Raw genomic sequence first — 24,209 nt, forward strand, 5'->3', positions numbered from 1 at the left:
GTTGTTCCACTTATTTATGCAATTATTGGTTGATTTTTGTATGTGCCTTGACCAGACATTGAACCCTGCAACCTTGGCATAACAGATGATATTCAACTGAGATATCTGGCCAGGCCCTTTTCTTTTTTCTTTTTTTTAACTTCGTGATACAAACTTAATACAAGTAATTAAAATCTTTGACACTTTTACCCATAGCTATTTATACATACTATTCTTGTTTATCAGAGACTCCTCAAATCTCACTCTGAAATTTTTCAAATATGCAAATATGAAATGTCACTACTATTGAGAACATTCCTGAGCTTTTTAAAAGTACCATGTTTAATTTTTAGAGTAGTTGAAGTGAAATTTTAGAAAATGATAAGAAAGTCTGGAGGTAAATAAACGGTTGTGAAATATGAAGTAAACTGTAGTATTTTACCAAGTATTGTAGTTTGTTTTTACAGAACACATGTTAAATCCTAACATGTCCCCTGAATGCTACAAATCAAGTTCCTCTTAAAAGAATGATTTTAAACAAAGTCATTGCGTTAAGATTTCTTAAATATTTTCAGAGGTGTTTTTAGTGTGCTAACAACTTTTTATAGTTCCTACAAAGGTGGTTGTCAGATTTCACAAGGACTTCACTGTTGTTGATAGGTACACACTGGTGGATATTTTGCGTGCCATCTTGCTGTCTTTAGAAGCCATGATTGAAGATCCTGAGCTTCAAGTGAATGGATTTGTTTTGATCATAGACTGGAGTAACTTCACCTTCAAGCAAGCCTCTAAACTTACACCCAGTATGCTGCGATTGGCTATTGAAGGCCTTCAGGTAAAGATTTATAGATCCACTTTTTTGGTCTCCCATATTTGACTTATCTAATCTTTCAGAGTGAGGGTCTTGGTGAGGGGGGTGAAAAGATTGAGAAAATTAAAAAAAAAATTCATGAACTCAGACAAGTGTATGACAATTGCTGGGAGGGTGTAATGGAGTGAGGTGAAGAGGGTAACAGGATAAATGGCAATAGACTGAGACTTGACTTGGGGTGGTGAACACACAATGCCATGTACAGAAACGTGTTGTGAAACTGAACACCTGAAACCTGTATAATTTTGTTGAAGTGTCACCCTAATATATTCAATAAGAAAAGAATAACAAAATGTCTTACTTAATATATAAAAATAATTTTATGTATTAGAGTTTTCAAGAAAAAATATTAAAACTTTAATTAAGCAAAAGATTTCAGAAGAAAAACTGGGGATGCGGGCCTCTTAATAGATGAGAATTAGTAATACTTGGTGCAAACCCTCAATATGCCTAAACATAAATATGGGTGATGACCTGAAATTTTTACTTTGATAATCAGAAGCAACATCTTTTAGACTTTAATTATCAACTATTCAGGAATTTTTTTGTTTCTTTTTCCTTTCCTGTGTCTATTAGTTAATTAGTTAAAAGTTTGCTTCATTATGTCCTTTAACCTGGTGAATTTGGGATATGCTAGGCAATATCGTCATGTTGCCTCAAACACTGTTGGAAAGTCAGCCAATGTGGTTTTGATCTCTAAGCTATGGAATCACTGTTTTAAATTACTTTTCTAGACTTAATTGTAGTTTTCTTTTTGTTTTTTTCTTTTGGTGGAAGGACTGTCACATAGCATTTATATTTATATAAGAATGGTGCATCTTCCAGTGAATGATGTTTAATTGATTGATAATTATAAAATGGAAAATCAATTATTATTTAGTGGTATATCATAATTAGATGATGGTTTATTATTCTCTTTAAAAATGCCACTTCTGCCATGGGCTGGACAGCTTAACCAGACTGAATTCTCAGTTTGAGTTTTGTCTCTGGAGTGAATGAGAGACCCTGATCGTTTGTTTCTGTATAGGCTTTTTTTGATGCTGGTTTCCTGACTTGCTTTTGGTGAGTCACCCATGCTCCTATCCTATCTTGAACAACACTTCTTTTTTAAATTCCATAAAGACATTAAGTAAGGTTGGGAGAGGATACAGAATAATATATGTTTGGAAATGTGTATATCATGTAGAATATGTCCTATTGCCAACAGAGGATATAGTATTTTTTTATTTTGTAAAGAAAATTGGTTACTATCAGCCATTTTTACCATACTTAACCCAGGATGGTAAACTAACTTTTTTAAATTGTCATCACTATTTAACCTGTATCTTCTCCTCATATTAGAGGTAGACCAGGCCTTTACTATACGAAGGACTGGAGAACTCATATTATTCCTAAGAAACTTTCAAAATTATTTCAAGGATAGACTCACTGCTTTGCTATTAGCCAAGTTACATTTTGTATGGAGACATTTAGTAGTAAGGTGAGAAGTCATTGCAGGAGGAAACACTGACAATTCAGATCTGTTTGGGAGATTCCTTATTAGCCATGGTTTTTATCAGTACTTCTTTAAGTGCTAAGTGTCAGCACGACAGGAACTATGTCAGATTGAACCTCTGTGTTTGTGCTAGAAAGAGAGATAGTCCCTGTCTTTCAGGGATTGGTGTTGACTGCCTTATCTCTACACCCTGTAAATCCCCTTTTCTTTCTCCCAAGACCAGGCTCAGTAAGCAATGTTGATGCCTCCTGGTTGCTGGTTGGGAAGCCACTTCAAATAAGTGAGCTCTTCCTGCCCATAAATTTGACATGTTTTTAACTTTTAAACTCAATGTTTTCTTCAGTTCAAATTAATTTTTAAATGCTCTAGATCTATGCATGTATGTATCTATGTCTCTGTACTATATCTATAAACAATGGTAATCGGAATAAGATTATAAAATGTGCTAGAAATGTTCCATTATAACATGCATGATTTCATATTTAGTCTTATGAAGAATTACATTTTCTGACTTGTCTAATCAAACCTCTGTTTATTTTGAATTTACATGAAAAATATTATTATGTATTGATGTATATTTCATGTGGAGCATAAATAAATATTATATATGTTTGAGATTGGCATGAGATGATAAAACTTTTGAATTAAAGATATGTACACAATTTTCAGCACTAAGCACAACTAATGCCATTATCAAGACCAGCACCATCCCAACAATAATAAATAATTTCCAATTAATCCAGTGAGGGCAATTAAGAGGAGATAATACTTTTATTTATTTTTATATTTTTGTTTTAACAATATAGGATGAGGAAAAATAGATTTACAGTTGTGAGTACACAAAACACAGAGTTCATTCTTGTATTCTTAGTATTTATTAATTATTGTATTTTCTTTACAAACAATTGTAAACTTACTTTTGGCTTACCCTGTATTTTTGATAATTCAGTGGTGGTTTGTATTATGTCATAATTCTGCTATAATATGTTACTTTTACTTAAGGAACAAAAATGTAGTCTATGGAGTTGAACCAGAAATAAGAGTCTACAAATGGGTCTAGTGCCAGAAAGGAATCTTACTTTAATGATGTGTATTATTAATGGGATGTAACTGCACTTTTTTGTTTTGTTTGTATTGTTTTTTTGACAGAAACAGAGAGAGAGAGAGAGAGAGAGAGAGACAGAGAGAAGGACAGATAGGTACAGACTAATAGGAAAGGAGAGATGAGAAGAATCCATTCTTCGTTGTGGCACCTTAATTGTTCATTGACTGCTTTCTCAAATGTGCCTTGACCCAGGGGCTACAGCAGAGTGAGTGACCTTTTGCTCAAGCCAGTGACCTTGGGCTCAAGCCAGCAACCTTTGGGCTCAAGCCAGTGAGTATGGGGTCAAGCCAGCAACCCCACACTCAAACTGGTGAGCCTGTGCTCGGGTTTCAAATCTGGGTCCTCTGCATCCCAGTGTAATGCTCTATCCACTCTGCCATCGCTGGTCAGTCTGTAACTCTGTTTTTGTGTGTGTGTGTGTGTATTTTTCTGAAGCTGGAAATGGGGAGGCAATCAGACAGACTCCCACATGTACCCGACCAGGATCCACCCGGCACGCCCACCAGGGGGCAATGCTCTGCCCATCTGGGGCGTCACTCTGTTGCAACCAGAACCATTCTAGTGCCTGAGGCAGAGGCTATGGAGCCATCCTCAGCGCCTGGACCAACTTTGCTCCAATGGAGCCTTGGCTGCGGGAGGGGAAGAGAGAGACAGAGAGGAAGGAGAGGGGTAGGGGTGGAGAAGCAGATGGGCGCTTCTCCTGTGTGCTCTGCCCGGGAATTGAACCCAGGACTCCTGCATGCCAGGCTGACGCTCTACCACTGAGCCAACCGGCCAGGGCCTGTAACTCTGTTTTAAAGAAACCTCATCTCTCTTCATTTTGGGGTTACTGCATAACCTCTCTATCTGCACACACCAACCTCCTTTTGCCTCAAGAAAAAAATATTTTGAGTGATCTGGCTAGAGATAGCACCTGATACCTTAGATAAAAACATATAGACCCACTGATAGAAGATCCACCTGTGATCACATTACAAAGTCTATAAAGGGACTGTGTGGAACAGTGAAAATAAAATGGGCTTTAGAGGCAGATAGATCTGAATGTGGTTGACAACCCTGCCAAATATCAAATACTAGGGCAAATTCTAGAACTTATTTGGATCTGAGCCTACTCATTTACACCAATTTTATGTATTATATCAGAAATGATACCTCTCACAAATAACAGGTGATATCAATGATCAAAATAATTGATGTGCACGTGCACATATATTTTCAGGTGCCATATATATATATATTGCATGTGTGCTGGTTTTCTCACAATTTACTAAATACCCAGACTGTGAAGACTTAAGTTAATTGACTTTGGAAATCTGAATGCTCTCATATTTTGCTTTGAGTGCTTAAATTGAGATACACAGATTGCATTTTTAAAAATCGCTTCACTCTGTGGTTAAATAGCATCTAATGTTCATGTTAGATGTCAAATAAAAATTTTTTTTTTCATGCTGGAAGCCAGGCAGAAATGAGATCATTCATCTAGTAAAAAAATCAATCTTTGTTTCTTTTAGGAGAAGCTCTAGGTGCATTTGGATAGGCGGTGATTGTGGAGATATCTTAGGTTTTGAAGGTTGAGCAAGAGTTGTTAAGTTGGTAAGGACAGGAAAAACATATAAGTCAGAAAAACTTTGGGAAAGTGCTTTGGAAGAAACATACATCTACAGAGGGGTTGAAAATCCATGATAGGGGTTGACAGTACATGATAAATCTGATTTTGATGTGGTTAGAATGAAGAATAAATTGGGTGAATAAACAGAAATGATCCAGGAAAAGCAGGTTGAGCCTTGGCTTCATGGAATAGAGCAGGGGTCTTAAACTTGCGGCCTGCGGGCCGCATGCGGCCCGCCGAACAATTTTGTGCGGCCCGCAGACTAATCCACGAAGTTCAAAATATTTTGGATAAAATTAAGTAAGCCTAGGGGCCTACTTGTATTTTTCATTTCTCTAGCATCCTAGCTAGATATTAACTTAATTATCAGCAGTTGTGATACGAACTACAGTTTCTGGTCGTTTTGTGACACTGAGTAAACTGCATGTACAATTGTGCTTGTTGTACTGATTTTTTTTGTTTTCAACTGCAGTGAGAAAAGTGTTGCGTAACAGTTGCCTTTTGTAGACCTAGTGCGGCCCGCCTAACGGCTGTGATCTTGCTCTGCGGCCCACATGCTGAGTTGAGTTTGAGACCCCTGGAATAGAGGATGACATGCTGTGTGGTTTGGCCTATGTTCTCAGATATGGGGAGATTTTGGACAAGACAAGATAGGTTTAGGATAGTTTGGATCTGGTCACTCCTCTGCTTTAGGAAGATCTCGTAGGCAACAGAATGAACTTGGATAAAAGAAAACCCTAAATTATTCTGGAGGTAATTATATCAATTTCATTTTGTAGGACAGGAAATAAAACTTCAGGGAGTTTGACAACCATATTTTCCAAATTGATATCAAGGCTTGAGTTCAGGTTGGATGACTCCAAAGACCAGTGCCTTTCCTCTTGAATCTTATTGTTTCTATTGTTTCCAGGGCTGTGCCTAAGAAGCAGCAGGTAAGCTCAGAATAGAGTATCTTCTCTCTTCCATTCCAAATTCTCACATGTTAATACAGATGAAATTTGTTTGTCGGGACAAATAAAGCAGTTCTAATTGGCCTTAGGCTGTTTTTTGACACCAAGTGGCAGAACCATTATTTTTCCCTTGAGTGACTTCCAGCCTCCGAGTTCTCTGTGATTGAAGCAAAGGCAGTTTTCTGATAGCCACACAGAACTTACATCAACACAACCCAAAATTTGTGAGCCACTCATGGTATTGAATTGCAGAAATTCTGTTTGCTTTTTCTGCACAAAATAGTCAAACATGTTTCTAAATGAAAAGCATCAATCATTTTTACCAGCAAAATGTAGTTCTTTGATAGATAAGAGGCAACATTAGCTATTTTTTGTGGAAATACAATAGTCAAGCTTCATTGGAAAGAAAAAAGAAATAGAAAATAGTCTTGCTACTTACAAGAAGTTAATTGATTAGTGTAGTTATAGTAACAAGAAGCATCTCAGAAAATCAATATAAGATTAAGTGGATGTGACATGTAAATGCTAAGATATCTGCCTGGGAAGCCAATTAAAACATGAAATGTTTGGATATACCTGGAAAAGTTTAGAATCTTTGAATTTACAAAGAAGTGGTGTGCTTTTAATATTTTTTGTCACCATTGCTCTTTTTTTTCTTTTACTTAGAGGTAGGAAGGCAGATAGATTCTCATATATGCATCCTGACCAGAATCCACCCAGCAAGCCCCCTACAGGGTCATGCTCTTCCCATCTGAGGCCATCTCTCTGTTGCTCAGCAACCTAAATATTTCAGCACCTGGGGTGAGGCCATGGAGCCATCCTCGGTGGCTGGGGCCAACTTGCTCAAATTGAACCATGGATGTAGGAGGGGTAGAGAGAGAAAGTGTGAAGGAGAGAGAGAAGGGAGAGTGGAGGAAAAGCAGATGATGGCTTCTCCTGTGTGCCCTAATCAGGAATCAAACCTAGGACTTCCACACAGTGGGCCAATGCTCTACTGCTGAGCCAGCTGACCAGGGCCTATTTTTTCTTGTAAAATGTTACCAGTCTTAAAACCCTTTAATAGTGAAAAAAAACTCAAACTCTTTTATGAATCTAGAATCTTTAATTTGTGAATTTTTTAAAATAATGATCCAAACCCTACATTTATCGTGTTTTGCCCTTTAGATGTTTATCTGCTATTCCCCTTGGCTCTGTCCAGACTTGTCTGTGTTTTTACTTTCACAATTCCATGGGAATCCCCAAACTCTGTATCTGATGAAAAGTACATAATGTAGTCAAGATGTAGGTCTGTTGGCAAGGGGTTTGGCTGTAACAGAGAATTGAATAGCTCTTTGAATTGCTACATTAAGACTCAGTTGTAGGGCCATTACGAAATGTCTAAATCAGTGCCAGATATTGTAAGAGCCCTTCATAAAATCAAGACTTGTGCGAGAATAAAGAATATGTAATTCACAGTATTTAATGGGGGCCCTTTCTTTTGACTCAAGGGTTCAGTGTTATAAACAGCCACCAATCTGCTAGACCTGAGAACTCTGGTCATTCATGTGGAAAGCAGGAAGTGCTGCTGTTACAAATTCTGGCTTTGACTATTTGGAAGCTCAGGCCTACCTAGATCTTGCCAAAAACAGAAAACATGCTAATGACTTGGAACGTCACTGTCCAAGGCTAGCGGGTGAGGAGCTCCATTAACTTCTCCAGCATTAGCTTATTCAGTCGTCCAAATCCTACACACAATCTCTGGCAGCTTCAAAATTGCACATTTGTGTGTGTGTGTGTGTGTGTGTGTATGTGTATGTGTAAGGTCATTAAGGGAGAATATTAAAATGGAGCTCCATGATATTATAATTAAATTAGGGATCCATAATAAAACAAAAAGATTCTGTGCTTTGTGAGAGTGTTCTTTAAAATGATTATTAACCTGCCATAAGTTTTCAGACTTAGAATTCCTGGATAGTGCATAGGAGAAACCTTCTGCATACAAGATACCTTGTAAACTTAAGGAAGCATTATGGTACATTGGTGGAAGGGGGTTGAAACAATGCCTATTTTTTTTGAAAATGAACACACAGTCTCATGAACTGTTTTCATTCAGACAGCTTGGAGGTGGGAGCATATATTTCCACATTTTATATGCATAGGCAAAACCATATTGAGAAACAGTGACAAGGGCAATGTGTAAAAAAGTGACATTTTGTTCATCACATGCGGAGCTGTCTGAGCTGTGTGTGTTTTTGTTCAGTTGTTACTTAACCTGAAACAAAGAGAATGAAGACTCTAACACTGCTTTATTTCTTATTGTGAGAATATGGTAGTTTGGCTGAGAGCTTTAGTGCCCAGAAATAGGGTGTTGAAAGTCTTTTTAAAGCTGACAATAGGCATGTAAAAGCTACATGTAATATTCAGTTCAACAAACAGGCTAAGGATTATATATGACTGTGATAACAAGTTATTCATAGATATATACACATAACACACCTATGTACATATATAGGTACATATTTTTATACATCAATCATTTCTTGCATTAAAATTGCTGTTTATTTCCTTTGATTAGCAGCTAAATTTGTTAAAATATCTAGTTATAGGAAGTAGGTGTCAATCTTAAGAAAAATAAAGAGATGAGTGTTCTAGAGTTATTTAACACATACTAACTGAACTAGAGAGCATCAGTAAATAGCAATAAAATTTGATACCACTCTCAAGCACTAAAAGGGGCAGTAGTTATCATTTTGCTTCGAGTAACAAAATAATTGAAGTGACAAAATGGAAAGAAGCAAATAACAATCTTTTGGTTTGAGTCATTGAGGTAATGACAAATGGCTAAAAAGTAATTATATATAATAAAAAACTGAATGAATAATATGAACTATTCTGCATTTCATTTTACTGGCTGCATTTAGCCATGTTCTTAACCAGAGAACAAAAAAAAAAAAAAGATGAATAACAAGTTCTTTTTTATTCTTTTTAGTAGCAATAAAAATGCATCTTGATACAATATTTTTCCCAGCGGAACATCATTTTTCACTGTCTTCAAATCAAAACTGATAAATGCGAACATTCTTTATACTTTAAAAATTAGTTTAAATATAATGAAATACTATTCAACCTTACAAAAGAAGGAAATCTTGCCCTCTGCAACAATATGGATACACCTAGAAGATATTATGCTAATCGAATTGAGCCAGGCACAAAAAGACAAATACTGCATTGCCTCACATATATGAAATGTAAAAAAATCAAACTAATAGTAACAGGAAGTAGAATGGTGGAAAAAATGTGCAGATGCTCATCAAAAGTACAAACTTTAAGTTATCAGATAAGTAAGTTCTGGAGATTTACTGTAAAACATTGTGAGTATAGTTAATAATGTATTGTATACTTGAAATTTGCTAAGAGAGATCTGAAATGTGTGTATAGCAGACAAAAAATAATTATATGAGGTGATATATTAAATTGTTTAATTGTGACAATCATATTAAAATGTACATGCACACCAAAATGTCATGCTATATACCACAAATATCAATATATACAATTTTTATTTGTGAATAATAAATAAATAAAGATGAAAAAATTAGTTTAGGATCCCAGCACTATCAGATTTTCTTACAGCTGTTGATAAAGTTAATATGCTTGTTTTTTAAATGTTTAGTCATTTCACATTCATAAATTTAACCTCATGAATATATAAATCAAAATCTTTTGAAATCTCAAAGTAAGGTATCATTTTTATTTTCTTAAATTTTAAAATTGTGATACTATATTTCTAGAATCTTGGAAGTTAGTGATCCTTCTGTCCTGTTTATGGGAGGTATTCTTATTACTCTTCTTATATTGTCTTAAATTTGATCTGAAATCTAGAACACTCTTTATCCTTTATTATAACTATTCTGAAGATATGTTTGTTTGTTCTTTTACTTTTTTATCTTATTTTTATTCATTTTAATGCAGTGACATTGATAAATCAGGGTACATATGTTCCGAGAAAACATCCCCAGATTATTTTGACAATTGATTATGCTGCAATACCCCTCACCCAAAGTCAAATTGTCTTCCATCACCTTCTATCTGGTTTTCTTTGTGACCCTCCCCTCCCCCTATCCCCCCTCTTCTTCCTCACCCCCTCCCCACCTCTCCACCCCCCCCCACCTGTTACCATCACATTCTTGTCCATGTCTCTGAGTCTCATTTTTATGTCCCATCTATGTATGGGTTCATATAGTTCTTAGTTTTTTCTGATTTACTTATTTCACTCCATATAATATTATCGAGGTCCATCCATGTTATTGTAAATGATCTGATATCATCATTTCTTATGGCTGAGTAGTATTCCATAGTATATATGTACCAAAGCTTTTTAATCCACTTATACTCTGACGGACATTTGGGCTGTTTTCAGATCTTTGCTATTGTGAACAGTGCTGCCACAAACATGGGGGTGCATTTCTCCTTCTGGAACCGTTCTATAATGTTCTTGGGGTATATCCCTAAAAGTGGGATAACTGGGTCAAAAGGCAGTTCGATTTTCAATTTTTTTGAGGAATCTCCATACTGTTTTCCACAGAGGCTGCACCAGTCTGCATTCCCACCAGCAGTGTAGGAAGGTTCCCTTTTCTCCACATCCTCACCAGCACTTATTCTGTATTGTTTTGTTGATGAGTGCCATTCTGACCAGTGTGAGGTGATATCTCATTGTGGTTTTAATTTGCATTTCTCTAATGATTAGTGATGTTGAGCATTTTTTCAAATGCCTATTGGCCATCTGTATGTTCTCTTTGGGGGAAGTGTCTATTCATTTCTTTTGCCCATTTTTTGATTGGATTGTTTGTCTTTCTGATGTTGAGATTTACAAATTCTTTATAAATTTTGGTTATTAACCCCTTATCAGACGTACTGTCAAATATGTTCTCCCATTGTGTAGTTTGTCTTTTTATTCTGTTCTTATTGTCTTTGGCTGTGCAAAAGCATTTTAGTTTGATATAGTCCCATTTGTTTATCCTGTCTTTTATTTCACTTACCCGTGGAGATAAATCAGCAAATATTGTATATCACTGTGACAGATGTCGGAGAGCTTACTGCCTATGTTTTCTTCTAAGAAATTTATGGCTTCACACCTTACATTTAAGTCTTTTATCCATTTTGAGTTTATTTGTGTGAATGGTGTAAGTCGGTGGTCTAGTTTCATTTTTTTGCAGGTTGCTGTCCAATTTTCCAACACCATTTGTTGAAGAGGCTTTTACTCCATTGTATTTCCTTACCTCCTTTGTCAAATATCAGTTGTCCATAGAGCTGTGGGTTTATTTCTGGGTTCTCTGTTCTGTTCCATTGATCTATGTGCCTGTTCTTATGCCAGTACCAGGCTGTTTTGAGTACAATGGCCTTGTAGTATAGCTTGATATCAGGAAGTGTGATACCTCCCCTTTTATTCTTCTTTTTTAAGATTGCTGAGGCTATTTGTGTTCTCTTTTGGTTCCATATAAATTTTTGGAATATGTAATCTATATCTTTAAAGTATGTCATTGGTATTTTAATTGGTATTGCATTGAATTTATAAATTTCTTTGGGTAATATAGACATTTTAATGATGTTTATTCTTTCTAACCATGAGCATGGTATATGCTTCCACTTGTTTGTATCTTCCTTGATTTCTTATATCAATGTTTTATAATTTTTTGAGTACAAGTCTTAGTCTCCTTGGTTAAATGTACTCCTAGGTACTTTATTTTTTTGGTTGTAATAGTGAAGGGGATTGTTCCCTTAATTTCTCTTTCTGACTGTTCATTGTTGGTGTATAAAAATGCCTCTGATTTCTGAGTATTAATTTTATATCCTGCCACCTTGCTAAATTCATTTATCAGGTCCAGTAGTTTTTTGACTGAGACTTTAGGGTTTTCTATATACAATATCATATCATCTGCAAATAATGATAACTTTACTTCTTCTTTTCCAACTTGAATGCATTTTATTTCTTCTTCTTGTGTGATTGCTGTGGTAGGACATCCAGGACTATGTTGAATAAGAGTGGTGGAAGGGGGCATCCCTGCCTTGTTCCTGATCTTAAGGAAATTGCTTTTAATTTTTTCCCATTGAGTATGATGTTGGCTGTGGGTTTGTCATAGATGGCTTTTATCATGTTGAAGTATGTTCCCTGTATTCCCACTTAGCTGAGAGTTTTGATAGTGAATGGGTGCTGGATTTTATCAAATGCTTTTTCTGCATTTATTGAAATTATCATGTGGCTTTTCTCCTTCCTTTTGTTTATGTGATGAATCACATTGATTGATTTGCAAATATTGTACCAGCCTTGCCTCCCCAGAATAAATCCCATTTCATCACGGTGTTTGGTTTTTTCCATATATTGTTGGATCCAGTTTGCTAATATTTTGTTGAGGATTTTAGCATCTATATTTATTAGGGATATTGGCCTATAATTTTCTTTTTTGTGTTGTCTTTGCCTGGTTTTGGAATCAGAATTATGCTCACCTCATAAAAGAGTTTGGAAGTCTTCCTTCCTCTTGAATTTTCTGAAATAGCTTGAGAAGGATAGGAGTTAGTTCTTCTTTGAATTTTTGGTAGAATTCACTTGTGAAGCCATCTGGCCCAGGACTTTTCTCTGTTGGGAGTTTTTGATAACTGTTTTGATCTCATTTGGTGTAATTGGTCTGTTTAGGTTTTCTGATTCTTCCAGATTGATTTTTGGAAGATTGTACATTTCAAGGAATTTGTCCATTTCATCTAGGTTGTCTAGTTTTTTGGCATACAGTTCTTCATAGTGTTTTCTTACAATATTTTGTATTTCTCTTGTGGCAGTTGTTATTTCTCCACTCTCATTTCTAATTTTATTTATTTGAGTTCTTGCTCTTTTTTTCTTGGTGAGTCTAGATAAATGTTCATCAATCTTGTTTACCTTTTCAAAGAACCAGCTCCTAGTTTCATTGATCCTCTGTATTGTTTCTTTAGTCTCTATGTCATTTATTTCTGCTCTGATCTTTATTATTTCCTTCCTTATACTACATTTGGGCTTTACTTGCTGTTCTTTTCCTAGTTCTTTTAGATGCAGGGTTAAATTGTTTATTTGAGCTTTTTCTAGCTTCTTAAAGTGTGCCTGTAGTGCTATGAATTTCTGTCTCAGTACTGCTTTCGCTGTGTCCCATAAATTTTGAGTTGTTGTATGCTCATTATCATTCGTTTCTAGGAATTTTTTTATTTCTTCTTTGATCTCATTCTTAATCTATTCGTTATTTAACAACCTGCTATTTAGTTTCCATGTGTTTGAGAATTTTTGAGTTTTTCTGTTGTGGTTGATTTCTAGTTTTATGCCATTGTGATCAGAGAAAGTGCTCGATATGATTTTAATCTTAAATTTGTTGAGACCGCTTTTGTGCCCTAACATGTGATCTATCCTAGAGAATGTACCATAAGCACTTGAAAAGAATGTATATTTTTCTGCTTTAGGGTGAAAGGTTCTGAAAATATCCATTAAATAGAGTTGATCTAGTGTGTCTTTTAAGTCTGCTGTTTCTTTGTTAATTTTCTTTCTTGAGGATCTATCTAGTGATGTTAGTGGGGTATTAAAATCCCCTACTATTATAGTATTGCTGTTAATCTCACCCTTTATATCCATCAAAATCTGCTTTATATATTTAGGTGCTCCTATATTAGGTGCATAGATATTTATAATGGTTATATCTTCCTGTTGAATTGCTCCCTTTATCATTATGTAGTGGCCTTCTTTATCTCTTACTATATTCTTTATTTTAAAGTTCATTTTGTCTGATATAAGTATTGCTATCCCAACTTTTTTTTCATTTCCATTTGCATGAAATGTTTTTTTCCATCCTTTTACCTTCAGTCTATGTGCATCTTTTGTTTTAAGGTGTTTCTCTAGTAGACAGCATATGTACGGGTCCTGTTTTCTTATTCATGCAGCTACCCTATGTCTTTTGATTGGATCATTTAATCCATTTACATTTAAGGTTATTATTGATATGTAGTTGTTTATTGCCATTTTATTCTTTAAAGCTGTATTCCTCTTTTGCTATATTCTTTTCCCACTTTGATCTGTTTACACCATGCCCCTTAACATTTCCTGCAGCATTGTTTTGGTTGTAATGAATTCCTTGAGGTTTTTTTTTTTGTCTGGGAAACTTTTTATTTCTCCTTCAATTTTAAATGATAGCCTTGCTGGATAAAGTAGTCTTGGTTGTAGGTTCTTGTTCTGTATTACTTTGAATATTTTTTGCCATTCTCTTCTGGCCTCAAGTGTTTCTGTTGAGAGTCTGATGTCATCCTTATGGGGGCTTCTTTGTAGGTGATAGCCTTTTTTTCTCTAGGAGCTTTTAATATTTTCTTTTTATCACTTAGCTTTGGTATTTTAATTATGATGTGTCTTGGTGTAGGTTTCTTTGGGTTTCTCTTTAATGGAGTTCTCTGTGCTTCTTGAACATGTGAGAGTTTCTCCTGCATTAATTTAGGGAAATTTTTAGCTATGATATAATTGAACAAAGTCTCTATCCCTTGTTCTTTCTCTTCTTCTTCAGGAACCCCTATAATGCAGATGTTATTTCTCTTTATGTTGTCACAGAGCTAAGAGTTTCCTCAGACTTTTTGAGTCTCTTTTCTTTTTTCTTCTCTTCTTTCATGCTTTCATTCCAGTTCTCCTCCAACTCACAGATTTGATCCTCAGCTCTATCCATACTGTTTTTAATTCCTTCCATTGTTGTCTTCATTTCTGATATTGTATTTGTCATATTCGACTGATTCTTTTTTAATATTTCAATATCCTTTTGTATAATTGCTATTTCTTTTTTTATGAATAAATTTTTATTAATGTTAATGGGGTGACATCAATAAATCAAGGTACATATATTCAAAGAATACATGTCCAGGTTATCTTGTCATTCAGTTATTTTGCATGCCCATCACACAAAGTCAGATTGTCCTCCGTCACCCTCTATCTAGTTTTTTTTGTGCCCCTCATTCTCCCCCATTTCCTCTCCCTCCTTTTCTCCTGCGCCCCCCCTCCCCCCCAGGTAACCACCACACTCTTGTCCATGTCTCTTAGTCTCATTTTTATGTCCCACCAATGTATGGAATCATTGTTTTTTTCTGGTTTACTTATTTCACTCTGTATAATGTTATCAAGATCCCACCATTTTGTTGTAAATGATCCAATGTCATCATTTCTTATGGTTGAGTAGTATTCCATAGTGTATATGTGACACATCTTCTTTATCCAGTCTTCTGTTGAAGGGCTTTTTGGTTGTTTCCATGTCTTGGCCACTGTGAACAATGCTGCAATGAAATTGCTATTTCTTTATTTAGGTGTTCGTAATGACCATCCATTGTTGTTCTAAGATCCCTAAGCATCCTTACAATCATTATTTTGAACTCCGCATCCGGAAGTTTGGTTATTTCCATATCACTCAGTTCATTTTCTGGATGTTTCTCTTGTGTTTTCATTGGGATTGCACTTTTCTGTCTTCTCATTGTATCTGTGTATTTGGGTGTTTTATTTGTAGAGCTGGTTGAGTCTAGGCTTGTTGTTGTCTGCCTCCAGTTTTCAATTGTGTTATTTCTAGGTCTTCTTGGGTTGGCATCAGCTATTATTTGTAATCCACTTTTGGATTTGGGCCGCTTTGAAGTCTTGATTTGTTTGTTTTCTTAACAGGCGATTGTCTTGTTTTTTTTTTTTTTTATCTCAGCAGAGGGCTTATTTGAAACTGTATCCAGGAATGTGGTGGGAGTGACCTGAGGCTCTGAAGTCCTCTTCTGCCAGTTAATGTCTCTGGGGGCAGGTTGCTTTCTCAGCTTCAGTAGGGGAAGGTGTATCTCAGATCTCCATGGAGACCTGAGTTAGTGCCCCTCCTCTCCACTTCTTGTTTTCAGCTGTGTCTTGTTGAGCTGTTTGGAGCTGGAGAGATGTCTGTATCTCTGTGACCAGGTTTATTGTGGCTTCTTCTTTGCTCCTTGGTTTTTGAGAGCTGTTCTTGTAGTCCAGATTTGGTTTTTCACGCTGATCATAAATTAGTTTATAATCCAGTTCGGTGGTGTGAGCTGGGAGTCTGTGCATCTGCCTACTCCGCTGCCATCTTCAGGTCTGAAGATATGTTTTTAATTGGTTTAGTTTTCTTTACATCTGCAATTGGAAAAGCCACAGTAAACTCTTATGAGGAATGTCTCCTTGGATTTAATCCTGGGATGCTATTTGGTGTACAATTAATAACACTGTTTTTCTATGGTTTAAAATCAATTTTCAAAGGCTCCAAACAACTGGAATTTTATGGTAGTTATATAAGTTAATATTAACTGTTCTAACAAACCAAGTTTAATCCCTACATTCAAATACAAAAGAATAAAAGTGCCCTTGCTACTGTTTATTCTGTGTGCTAAATGCAATCTCTGTACCAGGCTAGTTTTGTCTAGCTAAGGGAACTGACGATTCTACATACCTGGATCACTATAGCTATATTCCTATAACAAAGGTAACACAATTGTGATTCAATCAATTCAACTCTCCTGAGATGTGTATTTCTAAAATTCTGAATTTAAAAGGAGAAAAAAGTAAATAATTCCTCTATAATCTCAAGACTGTGTCCAACACAACTATAGTGATGTTTTTGTTGATTTTCATTGAAGTTAGAAATCTTCTGAATTGGGGATTTAATTTTTAGAAAATGAGAATATGAAATTTTTTGTATGAGATAAGTTAACTAGTAAAAATCCCAGAAAAGAATGTTAGCTGCTAAAACATGGAAAAGATTTCACTCTAAATTCTTTTTGAATGGATTTAGAGAATATAATCACCATCATATTTTAGGGTGTAGAATCCACCAACATTCATCCTTTTGGCAATATTTATCAAGTGTTTTAAAAACCAATTGGAGTTTTACTTATTGTTTAGTCATACAATGAAAACATAAAGTCAACTTCATTTTAGTCAGTATAGAAATTAACAAATTAAAGTAAAAATTACATTATTAGTATTTAGTTTTTCTTTTTTCATTCAAATGCAAATGAATTTTTTATAGATTCATGTGGGCTTTATGCAATTTATTTTGGGCAAGTACCTATTTTATAAATCATATGTGTACAATAAAGAATCTACTTTTGGACTCCAAAAAGCCACAGTAATCTCAAGAAAGAAGAACAAAGTTGGAGAAATCATGCTACTGATATAAAACTATATAACAAGGCCATAATAATCAAAACAGCAAGGTATTGGCATAAAAACAGATGTATAGATCAAAGGAACAGAATAGAGAGCCCAGAAATAAACCCATGCTTATATGATCAGTATTTGACAAAAGGGTCAAGAACATAAGGTAAAGATAGTTTATTAAATAAATGTTGTTGGAAGAATCAGACAGATAAGTGCAAAATAATAAAACTGGACCATCTTTTTATACTATGCACAAGAAAAAAAACTCAAAATGGATTAAATCCTTAAATGTAAGAGTCCACTCTATAAATATCCTAGAAGAAAACATAAACAGTAAGATCTCAGATGTTTCTCTTAGTAACATTTTTTTTCTGATATATCTACTCTTGTCTATTAGGCCTATATTAGAGCTGTTATCCCAGAAATTTTTAAAATTTTATTCTTGTGTCATATTAGCTGTTTTTTTAATTTCTTCAAGTCCTTGAATTATTTTTATCTTTTTATAATTTTTTCTACCTGAAAAATACAGCGGATGTAAAATTGTAGAGTATTTGCATTCTCTAAAATGTGTTTATTCTGTTTCCACATTGATTAATTGTTTCACTAGATATAGAAAACAGATTCAAAATGATTTTCCCTTAGTACTTTTATTTTGTTTCTTTCCCTTAGTACTTTCAAATAATCATTCTATAGATGTTAAGCATTCATTATTTCTGATAAGAAGCTTCATTTTATTTTTATTTTTTGTTATTTTGCAAGTACCTGTATTTTGTCTATAAAAATGTTAAGATCTTTCTCCATCTTTGTCACTTACAAGCATACATCTGAGAGCAGATCTTTTCATGTACCCTCCAGACCTTAATGAATCCTTTATAAAGAAACTTTTTTATTATTCTTTTCTCCCAATTTTTCTCTCATCCTTTTTCTGATAGTTCTAGAGCATAGTCTTTGTATTTGTGGTCTTAGTTCTCTGTGTATCATAAAATTATATGGCCATCTGTACTTTTTGTTAAACTTTTCATTGTCATTTTGAAATTTGTATGTGGTTGTAAGAAATAGAACACAGAGATCTGGTATGTGTTTCCCTCAATAGTAACATCTTGCAAAAATATTGTACATCCTCAAGCTCACAACCAGAGTATTAATAATGATATAACAGGGATATAAATCCTGACTACCTACTGACTGCCTAGTCAGCCTTCTCTGAAACCATACTGGTGGGAGATGAGGTCCCTTAACAACCTGGTGAGGGCGGTACTCTAGGCTCACTTCTAACTCTTTGCTGGTGTGGCTAAGAGTGAGGTCACATTTTAATTTTTCTGTGATATTTGTCCAGAGTTTAGTAGTTATTGCCCAAAAGTTTTGTATGTTGTTAGTATGCACCTTTTATGATCTTTTGCCTAATGAGTGCAAGCTTTTGTAAAGGCTTTTTTTTTGTCTGTGCTTATTGGTGTTTCCAGTTGCCAGTTTCCTGAGTTCTAAATCTGGGATATGTGAGACAAAATCAAACCCAGGCATATTGCTATCATGTTATTTTTGGGTCCCAATGTCTCTAGCTGTTCTGCCTTCTTCTCATTTTTCATAGTCTTCTTATGTTTGTTTCTGCTCAGGTTTTTAAGTTATACTTAATGAAGAATAAGGACAAGTATGACTATTTCATTTTTCTGGTAATGGAAATCAAAAGTACATGTTATTTTCATCTCCCAAAATTTTATCAAATATCTGTTTTAATAATGTTACTCTGACTCATTTAATTTTCAAAGTTGTTATAAATTTATTATAGTTTGTGCTGTCAATTGAATTTGTAGAGAGAGATGAGGAAATTGTGCTTATGCAGTCTGCCATATTGACTTGGAAACTCTTTAACAACTTAATGCAAATCTTTATCTGGTTTATGATCACAGGATGATAGAAATAAAAACATGAGTCATCATTTTACCTTTACATGAGGCTCAAGGAGAGAATTATTATGCTTTTATAAGGTAATAGTTTTTTGTTATTATTATGTTCTTTAAATCCCCAGAAATATTTATATTTTTTCTGGAGTGAAACGTAGAAAATATTTCTTTCCAATAATCACAATTTTAAGGATTATATTCATAATTCTATTTTAGAAACCAGAGTTTTACATAAATACTTTTATGTAATTGAGGGAAAATAAGCCATAAGTTTTAAAGATGAATCCACTGAGAAGATAAAAGTAATTTTTAAAAAGAAGATTTCTATAATTACATGACTATTTCATTCACATTAAAACACTCACAATTGAAGTTTTATTTTATCTTTTTTTTATGTGGGAAAAGCTACCTTTGTTTCTGTCATAAGGTGGATGTTTGGAATGACTCGTTCCAGGAAGTTCACTCAGTCCAACTTAATGAAGCCTACATCTTTCCCAGATTGATGGAAACACTGAAGGCACATACTGAGGCCGAATTTCTGGATTAAATGTGCAGATTTGAGCAGATGGGGAAAGTATGAACACCCTGGCAAAATTTTTTAGATGGTTCCAGTCGAGCTGCTGGTGACCCATCTTGCTCTCTCATATGAAACAAAACAAAATAATAATAATAATAATAATAATAATAATAATAATAATAATAAAAAACAGGAGAAGGGGCAGGGCATAATTCTCTGTAAATCAATATAGGAAAACCTAACTTAAGTCTGTACTTCTTAGAAAACCGGGTTTGTTTGCAAATAGGTGGTGACTCAATCAGCTTTATTGCCTGTTTTCAAATCAAGGCCTCAAAGATATGCCTCAGGTCAGCCCATTATCTCTCTTAAGGTGGCTAAAGAAAGCACATTTTACTCCTCTTAAGACAATAATGTTTTTCTACAACTGGTAGACAAACTGGGTTTAGTGGTGACTGAAGCCTGCTGTCTCAATATGGGTTCGATAAACAGCGTTGTAGTGGGTGACTGCTATATGCTGAACTTAGAGATATAATTTAGTCAGCGAAAGGAGAGTGAAAGTGCTCTTCTGTAAATCATAAGCTGTGTTTTAGTTTCATAAGTATTTAAATCTGGAAAAAACCTGAACTCAAAAAAGAGCTAATAATATAGCTTCAATGCTACATAGAAACTACCAAAAGAGGCTTAGGCTGAATTGAGCAGCACCATGGAGAGCTCCCAGAAATTCCATTGCTATGTTTGATTTCTCTGCTTTGTAGCTCTAGTTTTTTCTAGCCATCACTGCCTTTATCAATTTAGCCCCTGTTAGGTTGTAATCCTCATAGAAATTTAGGCTTTCTTCCTGATCTCTGAGTCTCATAGTTCATGTGTTTAAATCTCATAGTTTGTGTGCTAAACATTTTTTCATGTAGTCTGAGATTCTCATTTTTAGGCTCATTTTTTTCTCTATTTTTAGCTCCTGTTTTGAAATTGTTTATTGGAAGCTCATGTATCAGCATTGGAATTAAAACTATTTTCTCCTTTTCCTTTCTTCTTGGCGGCTTTTCAAAAGCTATTTATGATTTAATCTTTTATTTTTCATATATTTTTAAGATTTTATTTATTGATTTTGAAAAAGGAGAAAGAGATTGAGAGAGAAAGAGTGGGAGGAGGACAAGAACATTCAACCGGTAGAAGCAGTTGCTTCTCATATGTGCCTGGACCAGGCAAACCTGAGATTCAGACGGGTGGCCTCACCATTCCACCCGTTGATGCTTTAGTTGCTGCACCACACAGGTCAGGCATAATCTAATTTATAAAATGCAAATTTTTAAAAACTGAATATAAGGTGAGTGAAGTTACATTGATTTGTATTTCATCCTGAGGCCATATAAAGATGAAAGAGGTTTTTTTGTTTGTTTTTTGTTTGTTTTTGCCAAAGCCAACTGCTGGGAAAGTAATTTTGATTACCTGTTTTCTTCATAAAGAGTTGTTTGGAGAACAATTATAAGGATATAATTGAAAGCAAAATTATCTTTTCTCTTGACAATTGCTAGAATAGGTGAAACTTTAGAATCAAACATTCTTTAGCTTGCATCTTGCCTCTGTTATGTTCAGATTTCAATTTTAGATAAACTATTTACTCAACCCCAGTCTTTGTTATTACATCTAAAAAATGGGATTAATACCTTCCACCTGGCATTATTATGAGGATTAAACATGATAACATACATGAAAGAGATTAGTGTGATACCTAGTCAGAGAAGGCATGTAAAGTCAGTGCTGCCCTTGAGCTTCTTCCCTGTCCTGTGTTAAGAGAATCTAAATAAACTTACGAAAGAAGATTATTCCTCTAGACCAAAATATGATTATTTCACAATGTGATCAGCCTAACTTGGCAGTTCATTCACAACTGACTAACTGAAGTTATGTGGGATGAAAGCCTTCCCCCTGATTTTCTGTAAATTATGAGACACTGTAGGCAATTTTCTCTTCGAAGTTTATACTCCCTGTGCCTGTTTTTCCAGGTTGTAACATAATGATTAAATATTATAATCAGTATTGGTGCTTTGTAACAGATGGAGCTCATTAGTTTATTCCTAGAATGTAAGACTCTTAGATTCTCACTCTCTGGAATATCACAGATATTTTCTATCAAAACCAGACTTATAAAGATATGATTCATATACATAATTTTCCTCACTGTTCTCAACTAGATAATAAGCTCCTCCATAGCAAGAACAATATTCATTTCAGCTCAGTTAGTCACCAGCTGGCTAGGAATTACATCACTGGTTCTGGGGGAACTATAGGTATATTGTACAACTGCAATTCTTAAAACTCTCACAAGGATAAATTAGGAAGGGATACTCTTGAGAGGGCATATACTGAAGATTGCAATGTCTCAGGTATTTTAGAGCTTCAGGGAAAGTAGTGATCAAAAGGACTATGAAAAAGAGGAGGATATGTTAGATAAATTCAGTGAAAGACATCCTGAGCAATGGGGATGATAAGATTCAGAAATAATGACCAAAGATGGCATTTAAATGTAAGAAGTATGAAAAAAAAAAGAATAAATGTAACAAGTATGTTCAGTATAATTATTATAATGAGTGGCAAGGTTCAAGTGAGAGCCCAAAGGGCCGGGCCTTCCAGGAGCTATGAAAGTGGTTATAAAACATGGTGTTCTAATGGGAAAGATGGATAGGGAAACAATAGATATTATTTCAAATATTCAATAAAAAGTAATAAAAACGAATGATGGTAGCTATCTCAATATTATTAGACTACCATGGTGGGTTTCTTGACATGAGCTAGTTTTTAGCCTCAGAATCCATGAAGTGTAGAAAAATATGAAAATGAACCTGCAACATCAACTTGTTTCTATGATGGGTGATCTTTCAACTGCTGGGAGTAATGTTTGCAAATAATTTGTAATAATATGGGTAATGGTTATGTGTAAAGTAAAATATATTGATAAAAATATATAAAATAGGATCACATTTTGTTAATAACATGTTAAAAAAGAGAAGAAAAATGCATTGAAATGTAAACAGTGATTACATGACAACAGTTGGACTATGGTAAATTTTTTCTTTTTTTATATACTACATTTTACATATTTTACTATTGAAAACATTTTTTTTACTTTTATCATTAAAAGAACTTCATTTAAGATGTTCACACTATAGCCTGACCTGTGGTGGTGCAATGGATAAAGCATCCACCTGGAATGCTGATGTCACTGGTTCAAAGCTCTGGACTTGCCTGGTCAAGGCACATATGGGAGTTGATGCTTCCTGCTCCTCCTTACCTTCTCTCTCTCTCTCTCTTTCTCTCCCTCTTTCGCCCTTCTCTAAAATGAATAAATAAAATCTTAAAAACAAAAACAAAAGCATTCATACTATACTGAAGAAAATAAAGTAAATTATTTCACAGGTAAATATACAATGTGTCATGTTAAAAAGCTAAGCATATATAGTTGTGGCTGGCTGGCTCAGTGGTAGAGTGTCAGCCTGGAGTATGGAAGTCCCGGGTTTGATTTGCACCCATCTGCTTTCCCACCCTTCCCTCTCTCCTTTCTTTCTATCTCTCTCTTCCCCTCCTTCAACCAAGGCTCCATTGAAGCAAAGTTGGCCTGGGCACTGAGGATGGCTCTGTGGCCTCCACCTCAGGTGCTAGAATGGCTCCAGTTGCAACAAAGCAACACGCCAGATGGGCTGAGCATCGCTCCCTAGTGGGCATGTGGGCGGATCCCGGTCGGGCACATGCGGGAGTGTGTCTCTTTGCCTCCCCACTTCTCACTTCAGAAAAAGTCAAAAAAGAAAATAAAAAGAAAAAAAGGTTAGCATCTATTTTAAAATAATATTAACATAGTTTGATGAGTAAATCAAGAGTTTCTGGCAAATGCAGGTGCCGATCTTAAGAAAATTATGCAGTGCTAACACATATAGTTGTGATGGGTCATATTTGGGGACCATGGTAGAAATTTACAACAAAACCCAGGGAAGCAGAGTCAGTTGAAATGTAAATATGTTTTGGAGTAAAAAAAAAAAAAATATATATATATATATATATATATATATATATATATATATATAAAATTCAAAATATTTTGCAAATATGAATGGCATGGACTAAAAACAGTTTAACAGTTTTTGGTAGGAGGAATGAATTTAAATTCAGTAAGGCAGGCCCTGGCCAATGCCTCAGTGGATAGAGCATCAAACCAGAGTATGGATGTCCTAGGTTCTATATCCAGACAGAGCACACTTGAGAAGCAACCATCTGCTTCTTTCTCCTTCCCCCTCCCCCTTTTCTTCCTCTTCTCCCACAGCCAGTGGCTGGAATGATTGAGCATGGACCAGGGGCACTGAGGATAGCTTGGTTGGTCTGAGCTCATCAACCCCAGGCACTAAAAACAGCTCTATACTCAAGCATCAGCCCAAAATAAGGATTGTTGAGTGGATCTCAGACAGGGTGCATTCAGGAGTCTGCCTCATTATCTCCCCGCCTTTTACCTAAAAGAATTTTTTTTAATAAAAATAAAACACTTGCAATTTGGGTCAGAATAAGATTGAGAATTCGACTTAATTTTTGAGGTTATTAATTATGTCCTGGAGTAGGAGAAAATGTATGGAGTACCAAA

The 24,209-nt window shown here is 35.0% G+C and overlaps 1 protein-coding gene and 1 pseudogene across 2 annotated transcripts in view; one reads left to right on the top strand and one right to left on the bottom strand.

Moving 5' to 3' along the window:
• The window catches only part of CLVS2 (clavesin 2), a 93,660-nt gene that overhangs the window by 13,105 nt on the left and 56,346 nt on the right, over window positions 1–24,209 (top strand). For both annotated transcript variants that reach the window (XM_066248373.1, XM_066248372.1), the window contains exon 3: window positions 640–814. In XM_066248373.1, the coding sequence (XP_066104470.1) occupies window positions 640–814 (175 nt within the window). The remainder of the gene's footprint in view (window positions 1–639; window positions 815–24,209) is intronic.
• LOC136316326 (small ribosomal subunit protein uS14-like) lies at window positions 19,532–19,700 on the bottom strand (annotated as a pseudogene).

Source organism: Saccopteryx bilineata, chromosome 12, assembly GCF_036850765.1.
Source record: "Saccopteryx bilineata isolate mSacBil1 chromosome 12, mSacBil1_pri_phased_curated, whole genome shotgun sequence".
Taxonomy (NCBI): Eukaryota; Metazoa; Chordata; class Mammalia; order Chiroptera; family Emballonuridae; genus Saccopteryx; species Saccopteryx bilineata.